The sequence below is a fragment of the Platalea leucorodia genome, assembly GCF_965183815.1.
Source record: "Platalea leucorodia genome assembly, chromosome: 4".
Taxonomy (NCBI): Eukaryota; Metazoa; Chordata; class Aves; order Pelecaniformes; family Threskiornithidae; genus Platalea; species Platalea leucorodia.
In genome coordinates this window covers 112,358,910-112,379,815 of record NC_138826.1, presented here as the reverse complement: position 1 = coordinate 112,379,815, position 20,906 = coordinate 112,358,910, and the positions used below count along the sequence as shown (strand labels likewise).

The 20,906-nt window shown below is 42.0% G+C and overlaps 1 protein-coding gene across 1 annotated transcript in view; it reads left to right on the top strand.

The window, feature by feature from the left end:
- Positions 1 to 1,630: 1,630 nt before the first annotated feature.
- Positions 1,631 to 20,906, top strand: part of PRKAR2B (protein kinase cAMP-dependent type II regulatory subunit beta) — a gene marked incomplete at its 3' end in the record, with an annotated part of 86,956 nt that continues 67,680 nt past the window's right edge. The window contains exon 1 of the mRNA XM_082308066.1: positions 1,631 to 2,023. Coding sequence (XP_082164192.1) covers positions 1,702 to 2,023 — 322 coding nt within the window. The 5' untranslated portion in view covers positions 1,631 to 1,701. The remainder of the gene's footprint in view (positions 2,024 to 20,906) is intronic.

Genomic DNA, 20,906 nt, shown 5'->3' with positions numbered 1-20,906 from the left:
ACTTTGAAGATCCAACTTGTGAACGAAGCTCCATTTGAAAATGCATACCCAGGGACCACTGGGTTCCACCTGGAAACTAATTCAATTAAAAATGGCTTTGAGATCCAGATCTGCATGAAAAGCATCATAGGGATTGCTGTGTTTTGTTGTCACATTACTTTCTTGAAGTCAGGTCTTTCAGTATCTTGCTACTACAAACTCGAATTTTGACTGCTTATCTTACCCTAAGCCTGTATGAAGTATATTTCAAGGCAATCTGAGTAATCCTGAATGTTTAGTGAAATCAATTATCAAACAGCCAAATGGTCCCAACCTTAGACTTTTTAGCAGTTAATTTGTTTAGTTGCTGCATAAAAATAAGACTCCAACAGATATTTCTGGAACCCCAAAACGCTGGCGCAATGTTCAGAGGTGATGATGAATCAGGGGGTGATGCGGTTTCCATGCGTTCCAAGGATCTCACTTTCAAGAGGCATTTAGTAAAGCCTTCTGAAAAACATGGCACCCGTAATTGCTACTTACTTACTTAAAACATTTAAGCTTCCTGGCGATGACAAGCAGCACCTACTTACCACTGTGCTAAGTAGTCTCTGCAGCATGACTTGGAAAAGTGTCTACGCTGAGCATTGGCACTCGGCAATGTTTAAATTGGACTTTTTTTCTTTTATTTAACAACTGTTTTTCTCCAGCTAAATTTCTATGGACCTTAGACAGCCAGCTGACCAACAGGATGCGTTTTCTAGCAGCACATCACCCCTCTCATCCTAAAAAATACAGATGAATATAAATAGATGGCATAGCTATGTATATGAATGACGTGGGGAGCATCTTTAAGGTGGTACGTGGCCATGAAAAAGCACCGTGGCAATTAGCTGTGACATACTACATCCCCCGCCGCGCGGGGACGTGTCCGCTCGTAGGCACCCCCGCCGGTCCCCGGCGCCGGTGCCTGGATCCGCCAAAGGGGAAAGGCACCCAAAGGCTGGGGGACCCCGGCAGCCACGGGGAAGCGGGAGGCCGCGGTGCCCGGAGGCGGCGGCCGGCGGGGCAGCGCCCGGCCAGGGGGGGGCGTGAGGAGAGCCCACGGCGGCGGCGGCGTGAGGAGAGCCCAGCCCCGGGGGGTTAAGAGCACCCCGGCCCGCTGCGGGGGCTGCCCGCCCGCCGCCGAGGGGCTCTCCGCCCCGCCGGGGGTCCGCTGCGGGCCGGGCCGGGCCGCGCAGGCCGCCCGCTCCCCCCCGCCCGCCTCCCTGCCTCCGGCGGCGGGGCGGGGGCGCGCTGCGGGCCGCAGTCCCCGGCGGGAGGTTGTCATGGTTTCCCGGGTCACATGTGCGCGAGGTTCCCCCGGCGCGGGGGGAGGAGGCGGCGGGGGCGGGGAGGCTTCAGTCACGGACGGGGCCGCCGCTGCCGCCGCGCCGAGCGTGGGGCGAAGCGGAGCGAGAGGCTGCGGCCGCCGCCGCCGAGGCTGCCAGCGAGCCGCTGCCCCCGCGGATCCGCCCCCCGCCCGCTCCCACCTGCGCCGCCGCCGCCCGCCCCTTTCCCGCTGCCCACGGGCGATCCGCCGGGCGCGCCTCGTCCCCGGGCTGCGGACCCCCGGCCCCGGCCGCCGCCCGCGGGCTCTCCCCTCCTCCTCCTTCTCCTCCTCTCCCCTTCCCCTCTCCCTCCCCCTTCCCAGCCAGGCTGCGCCCCCCCGGCCGCCCCGGCATGAGCATCTCCATCCCGGCGGGGCTGACGGAGCTGCTGCAGGGCTTCACGGTGGAGGTGCTGCGGAGCCAGCCCGGGGACCTGCTGGAGTTCGCCCTCCAGTACTTCGGGCGCCTCAAGGAGGAGGCGGCGGCGGCCAAGGCGGCGACAGCGGCGGAGAAGGAGGCGAGCGGCCGCAAGGCGGGCACCCCCGCGCCCGGCCATGACAGGGGCAGCCAGCCGCCGCGCCGGCCCCCCCCCGACGCCCGCGGGGTCAACTTCGCCGAGGAGCCCATGCAGACCGACTCCGAGAGCGGCGAGGAGGAGGAGCAGCGGTTCCCGGGTAAGGGCCCCCCGCCTCGCCCGGCCCCGGGGGGGGGAAGGCGGGAGCCGGCCGGGCAGGGCGGGGGCGGCTCCCTCCGCTGCCCGGGCTCAGGTGGCAGCTTGTGAGGGGACGGGGCTCCCGCTGCAGCGGCCCCGCGGGTGTGCGAGGGGCGGCCCCCGGGCAGCGGGGCGGGCGTGGGCCGCGCACAGGCCCCGGCCCCAGCCCCGGCGGTCGTGGGTCGCGCGGGGGCGGCGGCCGGGCCGGTGAGCGGCGGAGCGCGGTGGCCGCGGTGGCCGGAGCGCGGATGGGAAGAGGCGGGCGCCGGCGGCGCCCCGCGGGCAGCTCCCCGCTGGCCCCGGGCCGAACTGGGGAGCCCGCGGGAGGCTTCCCCTCTCCCGCTGCAAACTTCAGCCTCCCGGGCTGTTCCCTTTTGTGCAGCGGTGCCGGGCACGCAGGTATCACCCGAGCCTGCAGCTGCATCGCTTGTAGCGTACAGGCCTGTAGTATTCCTGACAGAAGATCTATGTATTTCCTTTTTATAAGAGCACAAGAGAGCGAACCTTCTTTGTAATTAGTCCAAACGGTGTGTCTACCTTGGAAAACACCTCTAATGGGCATGTTACTGTATTTACGCACTTGATCAAGCATTTTACACGGATATATGTGTTTCACAAAGTAGAGCACAATTTAAAACATAATTTCTTCTTGAAAGCCAGGGTTAAATTTTCTGTACGGTAAAAGGGCCTGTGGAGCAAGCGTAGCTGTGAAGACAGTGAAGAACATGTGCGGTACCTTTGTGTTTGAGGGTAACACCTATCTGCATGCAGCTAATGACACCTTATCTTTGTGTGGCTGACAGGCTTTATTTAGAGCCGACGTCAATCCATCAACTTGTCTGATTTATGGGACGAGTAGTAGCTGTCTCTGAAGGGTGTGTAGTGCTTCGTCTTTGTGTCGTGAGCAGGCTAACCGAAGGGTCGGCCAGTACGGTTAGATGCTGAGAGGTCAGTCAATAAGGTTAGATGGAGAAGAGAAAGCATTCAAGCATCTTTATCGTTAGCTTATTTTTTTGAGAACAGCTTGAAATTGAAGTATATCTCATCAGATCATTGAAGCGTTCCTCCCTCTGGGTCATGCTGGAGGTAGATTTGCTTAGTAGAGTACAGAAGCCAGCTGTTTGCTACATGAGTATCTGTGCAGTTTTTAAAATAATGTCTTATGTGCATTTTATCAGGAAAAAATGCAGATGTTTAAGAACTGGGTAAGTTTTCTAAATGCTTTATGTTACACTGTAAGACAGTCGCCATTCTTTTCATCTGTTCTTTGTAGCTATACCACGTGTATTTAATGAGAATTTGAATCTGTCAATCAGGTTCTGCAGATTTATGTGGTAATTTTGAACTCTAATGCTGATTATGTGAGATTAGTGAAAATCTGGAAATTTGCTCTCTATTGAAAACTGAAATGGTGATAAGGTAGAAGAACAAAATTATTATCTTAATTCACTAACACTAGACATGGTTTTCAAACATGAATTATTATAATGCTAAACAGACTCATTGGTGAATGGAGAACTGAAATGTTGTATGGAGGGAAGTGCAGAAATGTAGCTTGATTTATTAGCATGTATGTTACATACGTAAAACTTTACAGGGTGTTTTAAGAAGCTTTCTAAGCTTTCCTAATGAATACCTGTAACCAAGATTCTCTTGATATTCTTTTTGTTGTGATTGTGAAGAAGGAAAGCCATTATTGTCAATATTCTCATTAAGGGACATGGTAGAATGACTTAGTTTAATTGATTTATGCATTTGACAAAAACCCTTTAATTAAGCCTAATATATTTTGAAAGTTTAATTGTATTAGGGCTTGTAACTTCTGTCAGTTGGAATAATTAATAATTAAAAGTAACAAAAATGGAAATATTTGTGAAAGCATGTGGAAGGTGAATAAAAAGTAAGTTATAGTAAATGATTACTAATGGTGTGCTTGTGTATGTGTGCATTGTGCAGGAGTGTGCATTTTAAATTCAAATTTTATGTCTGCCCTGAATATATTTTCTTTTAAGGTAATGTAACAATGCATCCACTCAGCCTTTTGTTAATAACTGGAGGCATGAAGGCTTGTATTCAAATAATTGTTTAATGGGTTTAAATACCAATTTAAAAGCGTATTTCTGTTGTGCTTTTGCTTTCTGTTTCTATAAGTAGCAATTCTTGAACTTGAGGGAAAAATTTTTTTCTTTTCATTTTTTTCTTTTGCCTTTATGAATATTCAAACTGCTTTGGTATAGTCAATTTGTCCTGTTTGTATACTGCTTTCATACAGGAGAGGAAAACAAATTGGAAAAGTTTACAAGCAAATGTAAAATAAAAAACCTCTGGGAAGGAGCTCAGACCTGGTGGTCGTATCTTTTCTTTGTTAAAGCAGTACACTTGAAATGTCAAGCTGACAGTATTCCTTAATTAATTCAAACAGGATTCTGTTGAGAGCTCCTTGTAAATGCTATTGTCTCCAACCCGTTTTTTTTTTCTGCCCCCAGTACATGTTTCTAAATACCTACAAGTACTGCAGTTGAACTCTTTGTCAGTATTAGTTTTGTCCTTGAAATGCATTTTGGAAGGTACATCAGCATTATCCTGTTTCAGAAATGATGAGCTGAGGCATAAGCTGTGTTTAAAAGAAAAAAAGAAAAAAACCTGTACTTAGGATTAAGAGTCATATGTGAACCATGAATTAAACTCTCTTCAGGTCCTCTGCTGTGTCCATTACATCAGTTGCAGAAATCAAATAAAGGTAAAAGCAGTTACCTTGTCTGGAGGGAGAACTCTGTCATATTGGTGTCATAGTTCTGAATTGGCACCTGGAGTTAAGGTGACCTCTGAAATGACATTCTTTAGGTTCAGAGCATTTAGATTATCCCCTTCTGAACACACTGCTTAATTTGGGAATGATTTTTACGTCTTCTCGTTGGTGGTTTTTTTAATATATTAAGTTGCCCTACACGGGTGTATTAGTGTTAGTCACTGATCACAACTAATTCCTACTAATACTAATAGCAATTACTAAATTGAATAGGACATATACATAAAATGAGCTCCTTTTTAGCAAATTCTTCTAACTTTTTGCAGGTTTGAAGTGCATATTAAAATTTATTATACTGTGTCTGCAAAATTTGAAAATGCTCAGTAAGTTACTTGTTCTTTTACAAATGACTATACTTTTCTCTTTACATTGCCAGTTACATGTCAATGTGCAACTTTGATGGGTAATAAACCATGTCAGTTGTAACAGCTGTTTTAAAATATTTGCCATAGCTAAAATTCATATTTCGTCTAGGCTTAATATGAATTAGTAGAGACGTTTTTAGAGGTAACATTGCTGTTCTTTAAACTCAAAAATTGAAATGCTGTATGTACCATTTGGCATCAGGTAGCCTCTGTTTACTTTCTTTTTCTTTTGTTTTACTTTGGTTTGTTTTGGTGTTTTTTCTCAGATAGTGATGTATTTTAACAGGAAAATACTACAGCTGTCCCTCTCCTCCCCCGTGTGCTTCTGTTGGTGTGTTGGTTGCTTTGAGTTTCTTCCTTGAGCACTTGAGCTAGAAAAATGCAAGCGTATATCTCAGCTTTACCCACTGATTATGCTCAAATAATACGAGATCACTGCTTAGGTAAAACATTAATATTCTAGCTTACAATATCAATGTTAAAGGCATGTCTTCATTTTGGTTCCTTTATTCAGTCTGAATTGCTTTACATACATACTGTTCATACAAATTTTGAAATAATAGGTAAATTGTAGGAACCAGAGCATCAGAGAGAACTTTGCACACAACCACATCCATGCCAGCTTTGTGATGATAAATGGTACTTCATCAGTTCTGTTAACCTTACTTCCAGTCTTCTTCCTGAAATAAAACAAAACCAGAAAGCACTGAACAGTTCGTAGCCTTCCTGCAGGTCTGTTGTGTGATGATAATGGGTAGATTAGAGCAGTGGAAGGGGTCAATAAGAGCAAGGGGGCAATATAAAAATATGTATAGGTTGTAGCAGGATATCGTTAAATCATGGACCATATACAAAAACATGTGAATTTCTTAAAAATATGTATATAAATTAAAATCTGGGTTATGATGGGTGGTGGCTGAGAGCATTACTATCTAATGCGTGCTTAGCCAACTTTAGGAATGAAGTTTTAATAATTTCTACAGTCACTCATCTGAAATATAAAAAGAAATAAAGCATTATTTGTATGGTTATAAGGACAAACCTAATCAGACCCAGGCTGGAGCAGCCTTACTGTGGATGCAGTTTAGAGAAGTTTCCAGTTACAGGCGAGTTCCTTGAGAGCGTGCGAGTATGGCATTGCTGGTGCACTCCTTGGCGTAGTTTTGGGCTATACCTCCTTGCACTTTTCTGGATTGTGTCCGGTGTGGTTCAGAGCATAGTGTGTGTAAGAGACCATTCAGGCCAGGTGTTTGGGATGCAGACAGCTTCTGGAGGGAAAGGAATTTTAGCCGCGTGAATGGGTGCCTTGCTTGTTCAGTGGGCCTTGGTGGTCAGGGGATGGCCACTGGCCGCTCTTATCTCGTAGCATATGCAGTCACAAAACCACAAAGCTTTCGATCCTTGCTGTAAATCTTCAGAATAATAGAGCTTTTTGAAATAATGGTTTCTGGTACTTTTGACAGTAGCAAACTAAAATATTTTCTTTCTACTAACAGTTATTTTAGAAAGCAAACCTGAGCAAGTTGGCAATGTAGTCTTTTTTTTTTTTTTAATCCCTTAATCTGACTGAGGTGCTTTATTCAGGTTGGGAGAATTGCAATCCAAAAACTCAGTTTGACAAAATAAGCAACTAGAAATGTGAACTTGTAATGGGTAGCATTTAGTAGTCTTTGTAGTAAGGAGTATGGTTCCCTCTCAGATGTGCATATATTTGTGACTGTAGATGAAAAGCATACTTTTGCTATAACCACTTCTTTCTTTAAAGTATGTTTGTATTAAGAATTTAGCTGAAGTGATATCAGACTCGAAAGTATATATGTATCCCCGTGTGGGATGGAGTGCACCCTCAGCAGGTTTGCCAACGACACCACGCTGTGTGGTGCGGTCGACACGCCGGAGGGTAGGGATGCCATCCAGGGGGACCTTGACAGGCTGGAGTGGTGGGCCCGTGCAAACCTCATGAAGTTCAACAAGGCCAAATGCAAGGCCCTGCACATGGGTCAGGGCAATCCCAGGCACAAATACAGGCTGGGTAGAGAATGAATTGACAGCAGCCCTGAGGAGGACGACTTGGGGGTGTTGGTTGAGAGCTGAGCTTTACTCAGCTCTCGTGAGACCCCACCTGGAGTACTGCGTTCAGCTCTGGGGCCCCCAACGTAAGAAGGACCTGGACCTGTTGGAGCGAGTCCAGAGGAGGGCCACAAAGATGATCAGAGGGCTGGAGCACCTCTCCTCTGAAGACAGGCTGAGAGAGCTGGGGTTGTTCAGCCTGGAGAAGAGAAGGCTCCGGGGAGACCTTATAGAAGCCTTACAGGACCTGAAGGGGGCCTACAAGAAAGCTGGAGATGGACTTCTTACAAGGGCACGTAGTGATAAGTCAAGGGGTAATGGCTTTAAACTGGAAGAGGGTAGATTTCAGTTAGATATAAGGAAGAAATTCTTCACTCTGAGGGTGGTGAGGCACTGAAACAGGTTGCCCAAGGAAGTTGTGGATGCCCCATCCCTGGAATTGTTCAAGGCCAGGTTGGATGGGGCTTTGAGCAACCTGGTCTAGTGGAAGGTGTCTCTGCCCATGGCAGGAGGGTTGAAACCAGATGATCTTTAAGGTCCCTTCCAACCCAAACCATTCTATGATTCTATGAAAATAAAAGCGTGCATGAGTGAAGGTGTCTCTGCTGGCTATTATTTTGTTAAAGTTTGTGTCTGTGCATTTAAGAGAAGCAGGAGAAAATTCCAAAGACCTAAGGACAGAAAAGTAGTAGAATTATACCAAGAACATTTTAATTTATCTCCAGCTTCTTTTTCGCTAAAGAAACAACTTGAAACTGATTTTGGCTGACTGCTCAGCTCAGAAAAAAAAGAGAACAGCATTAATTCAGGAAGTATAGGAAGACGTAAAATTTTGTTGGCATGAGTTTGTAATGATTGCATTATGAATGATAAGGTATAAACAGTGTCAGTACTAACGTTTGCACACCACCACTCTGTTTCTTGCACGTATCATGTCCGTTTTAAAGGAAAACTGGCTTCCTCAAGAATGCTGTAGGCATTTTGTGTCACTTTCTGACTTTGGTTCAGTTTCCCAAAGAAACCTTACAATTTTTTTTTCCCTATGTTTACTCCTGTTTATGCATTTACATGAATGGGAAAACAATTGCTTTTTTTTCTTTTTTTTTTTTTTTTTTGTGAACAGAATAAAGAGGTATCTGTGGACACTAAGAAAGTACCTGTTTTTAGAATGTACTCCTGTTTATGTTGTAAAAATCAACATAATGGCCTAGCATTTGTAACCTGCACAGAGGTGCTTCATGCATCTGTCAGTAAGTTAAGTTTGGTTTAATATATATCTCTCTCAGGGTTTATCCCCAATCTGTTATGCAAAAGTATTGCATTCTGTTGTCTAGTTCTGCCCAGTGAGCTCTGTCCCTCAGTCTGAGGGAAATTGACCTTAAGTAGTCAAATCTCTGCAGACTCATTGGCCTTAGCTGCTCCTGTAAATCTGGAACATATGGTTTGGAAATCGGACATTTAGGTCACAAGGTACAGATTAATCAAGGTACGGGCTGCTGCCCCGCTTCTGGTTTTCCAATATCAAAGATGACCTCAAAATTGGGAAATTTCATTTGTTGGGACAGTTATGAAAGAAACGAGAAGGCAAGGTGGAAGGCAGGGCATAGAGGCAAAAAAGGAGTCGGTGTATGGTAAGGAAAATGCAAAGGTAAAAGCAAGAGGAAGCAGGAGGGACAGAACTGAAGTAAGGGGAGGAAGATAAAAGAATAGAGAGTACATGTGAGAGACAGAGCGTGCATTAAATTCTCTGCTTCTGTTTTCTCTACCCAGATATAACCCTGCTCTTGTCAAGTATACGTCCCAAATTTATGTCCTGAATTTTCTATTGAAATTCTGTTTGGCTTATAAATGTATTTCAGAAGAGCATAAATGCAAACTTATACTAAAATTAATGGTCAGTGCATTGTATTAATGTGAACTTGGTCATTTGATGCTGAGAGATCTTTTAAATATTTTGACATGGTCATCTGTCATATTACCATATCTGGAGACTCATAACACTTACATTCTAATGAGTGTCTACTCTAATGAAAGTTTCAACCCGAGTTTTCATGGAGAATCCAGATTGTTCTCAACCGTTTTCTGTTTCAAAAAATAACAGTAGTGCTCATCGTCAAGAAAGTGAATAGGCACGTGGGTACAGCTGCAGTCTTCATAGGGAGTTAAGATGGTTTTGGTGCTGATGGAAAAATGAAATATTGAATAGTACATAACAAACGCTTTGTGAAATGTCCCTTATTTTAGTGCTTAATAAAAATCACAGTGGTTATTTCACCAACTATTATTTTAATGGGAATGCCTTGAAGTCATGTTATAGTAGAACTATTCCCACTCCAGGTTTGAGCTCTTCTTCTGAGCTTCAAGTGAGTGTGATTATGAAGTTTCGTGCTTTTAAACGGTGAGTGATTTTTAAAAAGTGAATGAAGGAGGGAGAAGGCTTTGAGGAAAAAGAGCCATTTAAAATGGCTCAGTATTTTTTACTGCTGGAAAAGGTCTTGATGTACATGAATTAGAAGAAAAAGAGGTGATCTTACTAGGGATGATACTTTTATCACATAGACTTTTTTATATTGTTGGTTGTTATATGGATGTGGGTACATAAAAGATGAAGTCCATGTATGCGTGAGTTACTACATGCTAGGTAAATCTGTTAAAAGAAATATGCACATCTATATTTGGATATTGTTACCATAAACATCAATTATGGTATTGTTTGAAAGCAGTCTTATGAGAATTCTAAAGGAAATATATACTTATTTCTTTCCTTTTCTTTGGGACATCGAGTGATGACACAGATAACTAGTTAGCTTTATGTAGAGGGTTTATACTGAACACCCTTATCCTTTCTGGGAACCCTTTCAGGCTAATCCTTTCCCTTGCTGGGTAGGAATGATAACCTGTTTACTTCACGGAACTGGACATTCTTACTGTGAATTTTGATCATGACAAGTAATTACAAACTTTGGGTTCTATTTAATTTTTTTCTTTATAGAATACGTTTTGTTCTGTACATCTGTTTTCAGTCATAGTACTAAACAAGATGTTGTTGAAGAGGGTGAAGTTTGGCTTTGAGTGTCCTTTGTTTTCTCTTTATTTTTTACTTTTCTAATTGACTGGTGTTATTACATTTTTCGTTGAAGAAAGGCTTCATGTTTGTCAATTCTATTTTTCATTTAAAAGTTCATAGAGCTCTATTTCAAGTTTTTGTGCATTTGGTGATAAAAATAACCTAAGTACTCACACAGATTTTTCTATTTGCAGTCTCTAGGCAGTGGAATACATGAATCCAGATTTAAATCGATACAGCAAGTAACCTATAAGACATACAGTTTTGGGGCTACATCAAAAAGATGGTGTTAATCAAATGTCCAGTCCCTCATTCAGCATTTTGAGTGATACCATGTCACACAAAAAAAGCGTGAGATCTGAAATGAAGGGGGATGTAGGCAGGCAAGTGTGTCTGAAGTGCATGGGTGTAAAATGCAGGTTGTAGGCACAAGGAATCCACAGAGTGAACTGAACAACAGCCATACGGCAGTTTGCCATCCTTTCCATAAAAGGCATCCTTTCAGCATTGCTGCTCAGAAAAGTAATTTACGGACCACAGATAAAATGAGGAAATGATAAGGAATGAAACAATACAAAAAATCCAAATTTTAGTTTTGTCATCCTTGTACTATAACACTGGATAATGGAAGGTAGAGTGGTAAAAAACATGCTGTAACAACAGAAAATGTTTTTCACTTGTATGTTTGCCTTTTAAATTGCTCTGCTTAATGATATTAATATTAAGAAAAAATCAGAAGAGCAAGAATTTGAAGCTGAGAGCTTGCACAAGTAAAAGCTGATAATGAGAATAGCTTTCTTACACATACTGTTCCAGTTATTTGACTAAAGTGGTTTTTGTAAAGCTGGGCTAAAAGGGCCAATTAGTAAATATTATGAAGACTTCCTTAATGGAGGGACTAGAAAATTGCTGTGTATAAAATAGATTTTGAAAGGAGGAGAAGTAACATGATCTTTCCTGCTCAGACTTGTTTCAGATACCAACCTGCTTGTATAAAGATCTTTGTAACAGCATCAACCCCTTCTGAATCCCTGTGATGCAGATGTAAAATGTGTTTTTATAAATAGTGATAGTCTCTTCGTAGTATGACATTTTAGCAGACGTGTATTGTAAAACATACCAGACAGGAAGAAAAGAAATCCTTGCCCAACACTGGAAAGAAAACATTCCTTGCAAAGCCTCAGTATAGACTATAAATAAAAGATGTACAGAATCCCGTGCTGGGATGGATACAAGCTGGAACCAAGTGTAAACATTCAGACTTGCTAGCCTGAGAGCACAGGCTGAAAGGTTTGGTGTATTTTCTCATTTTGATTTTAATGACAGGTTTGTAATGCTAGTGTGAAAAATAAAATCCATTGCCATGAGTTATAAGGCATTTGTAACTGTTGCAGGGTATGGATTAACTTTGAACTTCAAGCTGTCCACGACAGCATTGTTGTGGCCTTTTTTTGGCTGACTTCACAAATGAGTATATATTGTCACTGCACTGATCTGGTCCTTCTAATTTGTTTACCGTTACTTTCACCACTGAACTTGTTCCCTCTCTGAAGCTGTAACACTTCTCTTCATTGATGCTTAAGGAACTCCATTGTTAGGCCAGTAATTGCCTTTGGTAAAAAGTGCAGACTAATGTCCCAAGTCCTTGACATAGGTGTTGATCAACAAATTTAAGTTTTGCTTTTTAAGGTTTTGCAAATGAATGTCTACAAGCTAGTAAGTATGTTTAAGCACTCTTCCCGGATTAGCAATGGTTAAGAGCCTTAATGACAAAAACTTTGTCTAATGGAGAGCTGGGATTATCCTGAGATTTCTTGTTCTCTTCCAAAACAATGTTTGTGATACTTGTCACAGTCAGAAACAATTAAGATGTGTCCTATAGACATGTTAGAATTTTCTTAGGGCTTTGAACACAATGTTTTCTACCACTCTAATAAAACCATTCCTTCATCATGAATGAGTTTTGAAAAATGTAGGTTCTCAATAATAGATACTATTAAACATTAGAGGGACAGAGAATTTTTTTTCAGTTATGCCTAATTTCTATTGGAATTCAGGCGTTAGGATCCAGGTACCTTTATAGATCTGCTTCTTCATGAGTCTTAGTACTACACCCAGTCATTGTTTTATCTTTAGTTCTGTTCTCCCCGCCCTGGTTTTAATGCACAGTGTTTTCTCCTTCCAGCCATTTCGCTCAATATCTTTGAGTAGCGTTCAGGCATCTTTCTCTAAAAGCCATCTTTTAGCTGATAATTTATCTGTCTCCACTGGTTTTTAATAGGTACTCAAAACATGAGAAACTCTGATCTAACCTTCACCACTACATTATTTAAGCATTTGTAAGGTAATTTAAATATAGAGTTAACAGCCTTCCTTCCTTCCTGTTGCCTCAACCTACAGGAAATATTAATGGCTAATGCATGTATAAAAAATTGGTCTGAAAGTAGATAAATGGTTATTTATTCTTAGATACCGCTAACTTCAATTCTTGGTAAAAATTTATCTGCAGTATTTATCTGCACGTCTGCCTTGCTAATCTGTCAGTTTTGTCCTTCTACTGGAATGTAGCTGCTGCTGGCAGTTGTTGAGGTGGGAGTAGACGTAGATTCATTTCCATTATCTACCTTGCAAAAAGAAGTAATTTGTTCTTCTGGTTTTGCTTTCTTAGGAACACTTATAAAATGGAGCCGCTGTTTTAAGCGGGGTCTAGTTTGCTGTCTTACCTGGGATATATTGTCGTATGAACACGGCCCATCTGTAATTATTTCAGGTTATGGCCTCAAAAAATTAAAAAAAAAAAAAAAAAAAAAGAGAAACAATTCCATGCTTTCTCTAAGTCCCTCCTTCAAATCATTGCATTCAGCACAGATGCAGGCTTTGGGATGTATAAGGAGATTGGGAAGTCTTGGGATCTTGGGAAGTCTCAATCAAAGAACAGTTTGAACTTGTGAGAGAAAGGTGTGCTTTCCATGCAAACATGTAGGCGTTTGTCCTCTTCTCTGACTTTGTTTTGTGGGAGTTTTGGGAGCGTGGCACAGAGTCTAGTATTTCTTAACGTGAACTTCTGTAAATACTGCTAGAAAGACCTGACTTTCACACTGCTATCAAAATTGGATACCATTGATCTGTTTCCACCAAAGAGAGGGTTTTCCTGGGGAGGTTATATGGAGCATAAGAGGAAAGCAATGAGTTGCAACCTACTTCTTCCATCTCAGCTATCCTTTTTTGCTGAAGGATCTTTCTCATGCACTGGATTTAAAAAACAATAAAAGAAACAAACTGGTAAGAGACAGTAAAACACAGCAACAGCATTTCTGTTTTTCACCTTTTCTTGCTGTTGAGTGTATCAAGTGTTTTGTTTTCCTCCTCCTGCTTTTTTCAATATGCAAAATTAAGGAGACTGCTTGACCTGCTATTTATACAGAAGCTCCGTGAGTGGCTAACATCCATTTCCCTTGTTTTGAGATAAAGGCTTATTTGCAGTTCTGCTTGACAGTAATGGAAGATAAATCACAGAAATGTGTGCGATCACACTTCTCAATCGAAAGGAGGCAGGTTGATAGTTACAATTCTAGCATGCCACTCACTGTCTTCATAGCTGTAACGCCAGATAATGGAAGACAATCTGGGAGTGAGTTGAAGTAAGGTGCACGTATAGGCCTTTCGGATGAAGAGTCAAGTTCTCCTGGATCCAGATCATTGTAGTGATCTTGGTATCAGCCTGTGCCTCATAGGGTGCTTACTGGAACATACTTTTTCATGTTAGAAAAATGTTTTTACGTCTAATTCTGGAAGAGTTCTGGCACTGTAGGATCTGAATCCTTGACAGAATCAAAACAAAGCATGCGAATGAGCTTCAGAAAGAAATGTCTTTAAATCCTACAGGTCAAGGAGCCTGGTGGCACTTGTCCCTGATAAAAGAGGCGGTTTGTTATCTCTCTGGCTCGGAGGTGACAAACCCAGGGTCCCTTTTTGGGGAGCGGGAGCTGTGCAGGCGGACAGCGCTAGGGGCCCCCGCCAGCAGGCTGGGCACTGCCAGGGCGTTGTGCCGCTGGGATGGGGAAATTCAACCACTGAGCAAAATTATATTTGTTCTTCTCGCGTGCCTAGGGTTTTCTGTGCTTTCTGAGATGCATTTTACTTCTGAGGAAGGCGTTATCATTCGTGGCAGTGGTGGAAGTCAGTACATTGCAATCCAACGTCTCACCTTCAATATTTATTGCAAGTTCATCTTCAGTGGAATTTTTTTTGACATTTTGATGTTTTATTTGCTGACACCGTTACCAGTTGCTTGTGAAGAGCTAATAAAACTGACTACACAGCACTGAACGTACAAACTGGCACATACCTCTATTGTTCCTTTAAGTCATAGTGTAAAAATCATAGTGTGAAGTTATCCCAGCACTCTACGTGCTTGGTATATGTTCAGTTGGGGTAAAAACGGAACAAAACATGTTTTATGGCCTGAAAGAGGTAGTTGGTGTATGATACGGAGTGTGTATTGTACCCTTGCAACATTCAGTTTTCTTCAGGAAGCAAACCACTGAAGGTACAGTGCGGTGTTCAGGTAGGGGCAGCACCCGAGTGCCTGTGCTTCAGAGCCGCCTAGTACTGGTGAGCTGGCTGGCAGGCCAAACGAGGCAGCCCTGTACTGAATTTATGTGTCCTTTCCTTCATGGTGGATAGGAGTTTGGTGCTAATTTTCACAAATTAGCAGGGACTTTTTTGCTTGAGACTTTCTTCATTGTTAAATGTAATTGAAATTGTTCAGCAAGTTCAGAAGCTAGTAAGGGGAACAAGGAGGTGGATAGCGTAGCGGTATAAACTTTGCTGTGAAGCAAGGTGAAAGAAACGAAGCAGGAAGGAGTTTTCTGGAAATGAAGTAGTTATTACTGACAGCACTTAATAGCAACAGAGCATGCAATAGCCCTTATTAATGGCTTTTTGGTTTTTGGTTTTGTTTTGTTTTTTAGCAATTGGGATATCATTTGCAAAATGAAATGACTCTTGCTTGTTTCCAGTGTTTAAATGGTTTGTGCTGAAATGAATTTAAAATTGGCAGGTCAGATTCTGTGGAAGCACACTCTTTCCTCCTAAATATCAAGAATAGAAACATAATTGCTATTACATTTGTGGCAGTTACCTATTACTGTAAGCGACACTCGGAAAGTAATAGGAGTCTGGTTATTGCTGAAAAGTATTTCTTTGTGATTTTTTTTTTTTTTGCTTTGTTTTCATTTGGAAAAGGTACAGAGGTCAGAATATAAAAACACATGCGCTGTTTTAAAAATGTAAAGGCAGAGCCAAGAAGATTTACGCATTCATTCCGGAAACCCTACTTTATATTTACTTCTGGCTAGGAACTGACATTGTTTAACTTGTGTTCTGTGTTCCAGGACAAAACAGTTTATAGAGCTGTAGAACTACCCTTTTTTTTTTTTTTTTTTTTTTTTTGATGAAGGGATGAATTTAGCTTTTGTCTCAATGTTAGAGTTTGTGATGGAGTACATTTCAGGTAGTGAAGTTTGTTTTCTTTATAAGACTAGCCTCATACTTTTTATTGCACAAATTGTGTATTAGAGATTCAACAGTTGCAATGTTTTCTAAAGATAACTCTTCCTAGTGTAGTTTATGTTTGACATTGGTTTCTGTGTTCATAGAGTGAGGAATTGAATGCATGTAATTGATTGATTGTACTTTAGGGAGTGGAAAGAAGGTTGAAGTTTTGTAGTCTGTAATTGGAAAGTCACGCAAATTCCAGTTAGACTGTGAGATGAAACTCGCCAGTGGATATAAAACTGTCACTTTCTTCTGTTTCTATTGAAAGGAAGTTTAGTCATAGTTCTCAGTTTTAAAAATTTGTAGTTTAGATTTCTAAAATAGTATGTATTATTATTAGTCAACTGCTGTTTTTTATCGGTCAAATCCAACATATTTTATGCATGTGGTTTGATTTCTAAGCAACCTCTTGTTTTAATAGCAAAAAGGAAAATTCGGCTCTGGAGCTGTGAAACAAATGAAAGAGGCATGTTAATTAGAAGTATTGCCATGTCTGTAAAATTGTATACTGTTCACCTCTAGAAATTTTAAGGTCATGATACAGGAACACCTACAGGGCCTATGAAACTATATGCTTTAGAAAATACCTACATGTCTGTTTTTATAGGCTGGCCTGATGAAGCGTTTATGGTCTGTCAAGTTAGTGATAAACACATTTTTAAATGAGTGTATATGGTGCAGTGTAGTAACTGAGGGCAACTTTCCCCATATCCTACCATTCATAAGAGATACTTAAAAGCTGTGCAAAAAAATTTTATTTAAATACTCTGTGGGTCTGGATGAAATCCACAAGACAAAGGAATTTGGACTGAAGGCTAAGGTTTGGTCTTTTCTAATCTCATCCCTTGATAATCATCCTTTAAGGAAGAAGAATGATCCAGCGATTAAAAGTAGGGCTCTGAGAGTTAAGACAAATTGGGTTAAATCTCCATGTGTATCACAGACTTGCTGTGTGCCTTTGAGTATTTTGCACTGTGTGCCTGAGCATATGCTGTAACTTGGCAAAAAGGAATACTTGCCGTCCCCATCTTTCAGGGACCTTGTAGCAATATGTGCGTGAAGGGTTGCGAGGGGCTCATGTAGCATTGTTTGCCTGCAGTACTTTAAAAAAAAACTCTAGTATCTAGAGTCCAGGGCCCAGCTGATGCTAGAATTTAAGAAATTTCTGTCTGGTGCATCATTTTTTCTGGCCAAATGTAGAAAACAATGGATTTATCTTTTGCTGAAATGTGCAGGAATACCTGAATAATCAGCAAAGCTCCTGTAAACAGAGGAAACCTATATGGCCTGTTTAGGCTACAAAGATTGCCTATAAAAGTACCAAAACTGAGAAAGCTTTAGTGAGTTTTGCCATTGTCTTACATGTATCTGGGCCAGCTTGCCATCTTCCAGATTTTGTCACAGGAGCGTGCTGGTAAAGTTCATTATAACAATAATATTGTGCTCTAATGAAAAGAAGAGTGTATTCCCAAATGGACATTAACTCATTTAGGGGAGAGTGGGGGCAGAGCCACAGGGCAGACTGGGGATGGAAACTCTGCATGAGCCTGAGTGAGTAGGAGGGAGCGGGAAAAGGCAAAGCTGTTTGCCCAGCCAGCAGCTGCCCCAGAAGGGATCGGCCGTTGCAGGGAGCGGAACGTGCTGGAGGTGGCCTTGGGTAGCGGCACCCCCAACAGCCCGTCCTTGTCAACCGGAGCGGATCACCACAGGCACAACCTCACACGAAGCGAACGCAGAACTGTCTTGTCTGCATGCTGAAGAGATTGTGTTGCTTGATATTCCTAATGCATGCTATCATTTACCAAATTGTTTATACAAAAGACAGTTTGTGGTTATTAATATGGACTTAATATAACCATTACAGAATCCTACATTAAACGGTATGCTCTTCTGGTCACACTTAACATGAAGGTCATGTATAGACCCAGCTTATAAAGGGTGAATAAATTTGCTTTGTGTTGGTGTTTTTGAAACCAAAATGTTGTCCTTGTTTGCAATTTTTTTTTTTAAACAATCCACAGTAGGACAAAAAGTAGAATTCTTTTTTTCTTGTCCAAAATAATTTCAAAAAGAAAAAGTAGCAGTAGTACTCCTCATGTTCACTTCTAGTACCCTAATGTGGATACTGTGAATGTAAATTTTGTTGTTTATCCTGAGTTTCTGAAGTTGAGTATCTTTTAATTTCAGAGATCTTCTGAAGCAGTCTACATTTTTTTTTAAATTTGCTGAGAAAGCAAGGAAGCAATATTAGAAATTCACAAGTGTTTTACAGAAATGGATTTTATTTTTTTCTACTGAGGCTATAATGTAAAACATGCATAGTCCAGTAAGTTGAAAAAGAAAAAGAAACTTTAGTCTGTCTTCTGTGTGGACACTTGAATATCCAGACCGCTGGGTTGGAGTCAGGCATCTTATCTGCTTTTTAGCATGCTTGCTTGCACATTGACTTGGTTTCAAGAGAAGAGCTTTCAGTACTTGCCCTCAGAATATGACATGGCCTGGGGAATAGGGAATTTTCTTCAGAGTTGTGGGTTGCGAGTCTGACATATAACAAGTCAAGCAAACTCATCCCTTAGTTTTTGTCTTTCCCTTTCTGATGCAGAGTCTTGCCCTTTACTGTTTACCTGCTCTAAAAGAAGTAGAATTTCTTGAAAGGCAGTGGAGGTTGGGGGAGGATACCAGACTCAGAGTAAAGAGTTTCTGCCATGTCCCCAAAGCAGAGAGTCAGAGCAAGACTCCAGATCTCCAGATGTGTCTGTTGGTCTGCCTTGTTCTGTGCTCTGTATTCCATGTTCAGTACCTGAATCTCAAATAACCTACCCAGGTAGGTAACAGTAAATAGATGACACGAAAAAGTGTGCGTCAGACTTTTTGGATGGGTCTAGAGGGAAGGGATCTTTAGGTCATGACCACATAAGTTTGTTACGATTGGTTTTAGCTGTATTTCAGGTAATGGTGTCATTGTCAAATGTAATTTTGCTAGGGAATCCAAACTGGGAGTGCAGTATGTTACTTTTTCTTTTTTTTTTTAAAAGCCCTTGGTGGGAGACCATTATTTGATGCCAGGAGTTATTTCACTGCCTGATGACTAATCAGCCCATTGGAGAGTTTTGTTATCAAGAGTCATGGAAAGTTGGCCCCTGGTAGGAATCTCACAGATAGTTACAGAAGGAAGTCAGGACAACATTCTCAAGCTTTGCTAGCCCGGGGCAGAATGAAATGGGAGCGAAAGTGACTGTGATGCTGAAGTTTACTTACAACAGATGCAACTTTTCAAATGCTACCCAAACTGTTGAGCAAAATGGAGTAGCACCAAAAAAATCCACTACTCAGACATTTCTGAATGTGATCCGCAAGTAATGGAGCCATGAGACATAATGGGATTTAGTTTCACATCATCTCATAGAATGCTTTTAATGCTACTGCAGTGTAAGAAGAAAACAAATGACAGAAGATAGATCTTTGTATTTGTAGTTTGACCACCCCTTTTCTTGAGGGGCATTGTTCAGGTGCTACCAGTAATCTGGTAGTGTTTCACACTAACACAACAGAAGGTACTGAAGTAAATTGATATCTGCAGCTTCCTTTGCCATGCCTCACCTCTCTTGCACAAGTCGATTGGATCAGGACAGAAAAGACATATCGTATTAACCTGTCCATCAGGTATGTTCACGTTGTGGAATCTCTTTGACCTCTCCATTCTCTTGAGAAATTAGTTATTTGGTCTCAAAGGCTCCATAATCGAGGCACAGGTACTGACTCAGTAAGAGGCAGCTTGAGAATAAAGACTGTATTTATAAAGGGGCTGAAGTGACAACATTTGATGTCATTATGCACAGACTTTACCTTTTGGGCACAAAAATCTCCACACCAAGTTAGGCACCTGAGCTCTCTATTCCTTCTTTCTGTGTATTCTGTGTAGTCTGGGCTATAATCCTGGAATGTTCTGGGGAAGTTCTGAGTTGTTACCGTGGAAGAGAAATACAGTTTGAGATGAGTCCAGGCCTGGAAAAAGAACGTAAACAAAGGCATTATACCATATGTATGCTATGTTATTTGCTGTCGTTTGTGTCTTGGCACTGGGACAGTAACATGCAGCAGCATGGGAGTGTGTTTGATCATGGTTATACAAATGCTGGCACAGTTGTATCAAGACTGAGTACAAGACAGAAACTATGCTATGCTACATATTATGCTGTGGGGCGCAGCATGTTCTGCATGCCTGTGTTTGTGAGGAGAGGGATAGCTGATGGGGGGCTATCATGTTCCAAAACTGAGAGTTAGCCATTCAAGGGAGAATTTCAGGATCAGGATGGTGGTGATTGTGTAGACGAGGTCCATGTTCTGTTTGCCCTTTGTTTCTTCAGTAGCTAGCTGTCATGAGGCAATGGGTACAAGGAAGAGTGCTGCCTGGTCACTTGGAAAGTTATCATCCCTAGTTGCCACCATTCTTTACCTGCTCAGTTCAAGGGAAAATGACAGCCAGCTGTGCAATTTGGGAAGCGCCATTTGTAAAATCCTCCGTCAATATCCTTCTGGGTAACAGAAACACGTTAGGTAGTGGACTTTGCTTACCTAAGTTTCTGCAGCTCTTTTGGCATCGTTGACAGGTTGATAGGTCTATGTGGTGCTCCTTTGTGTGGTTCTTTATCAGTAGGGAGAACAATAATTTGTTTTATTGCAAGTCACAGTAGCCCATTGTTGACAGATTTTTTGCCATTATCTGCAGTCCTTCAGTTGGGTTTCATGATGTCTTCAGTAGCGTATGCATTGCCAATGCCATGTCGACAGGCCAGTATGCAGCTAATTCAAGATTAAGCCTGTGAAGATTTATGGAGCCACTTAAGTATTGCTGTCACCAGGGTTCTTTGGTGGCCTTCTCTACCCCCTTCCTTGACTCATAAAGCCATTCACGATGGTCCACCTGAACACGCCTGAGGTCTCTGTAGTTAGTGCATCATCAGTAGTCTTGTGG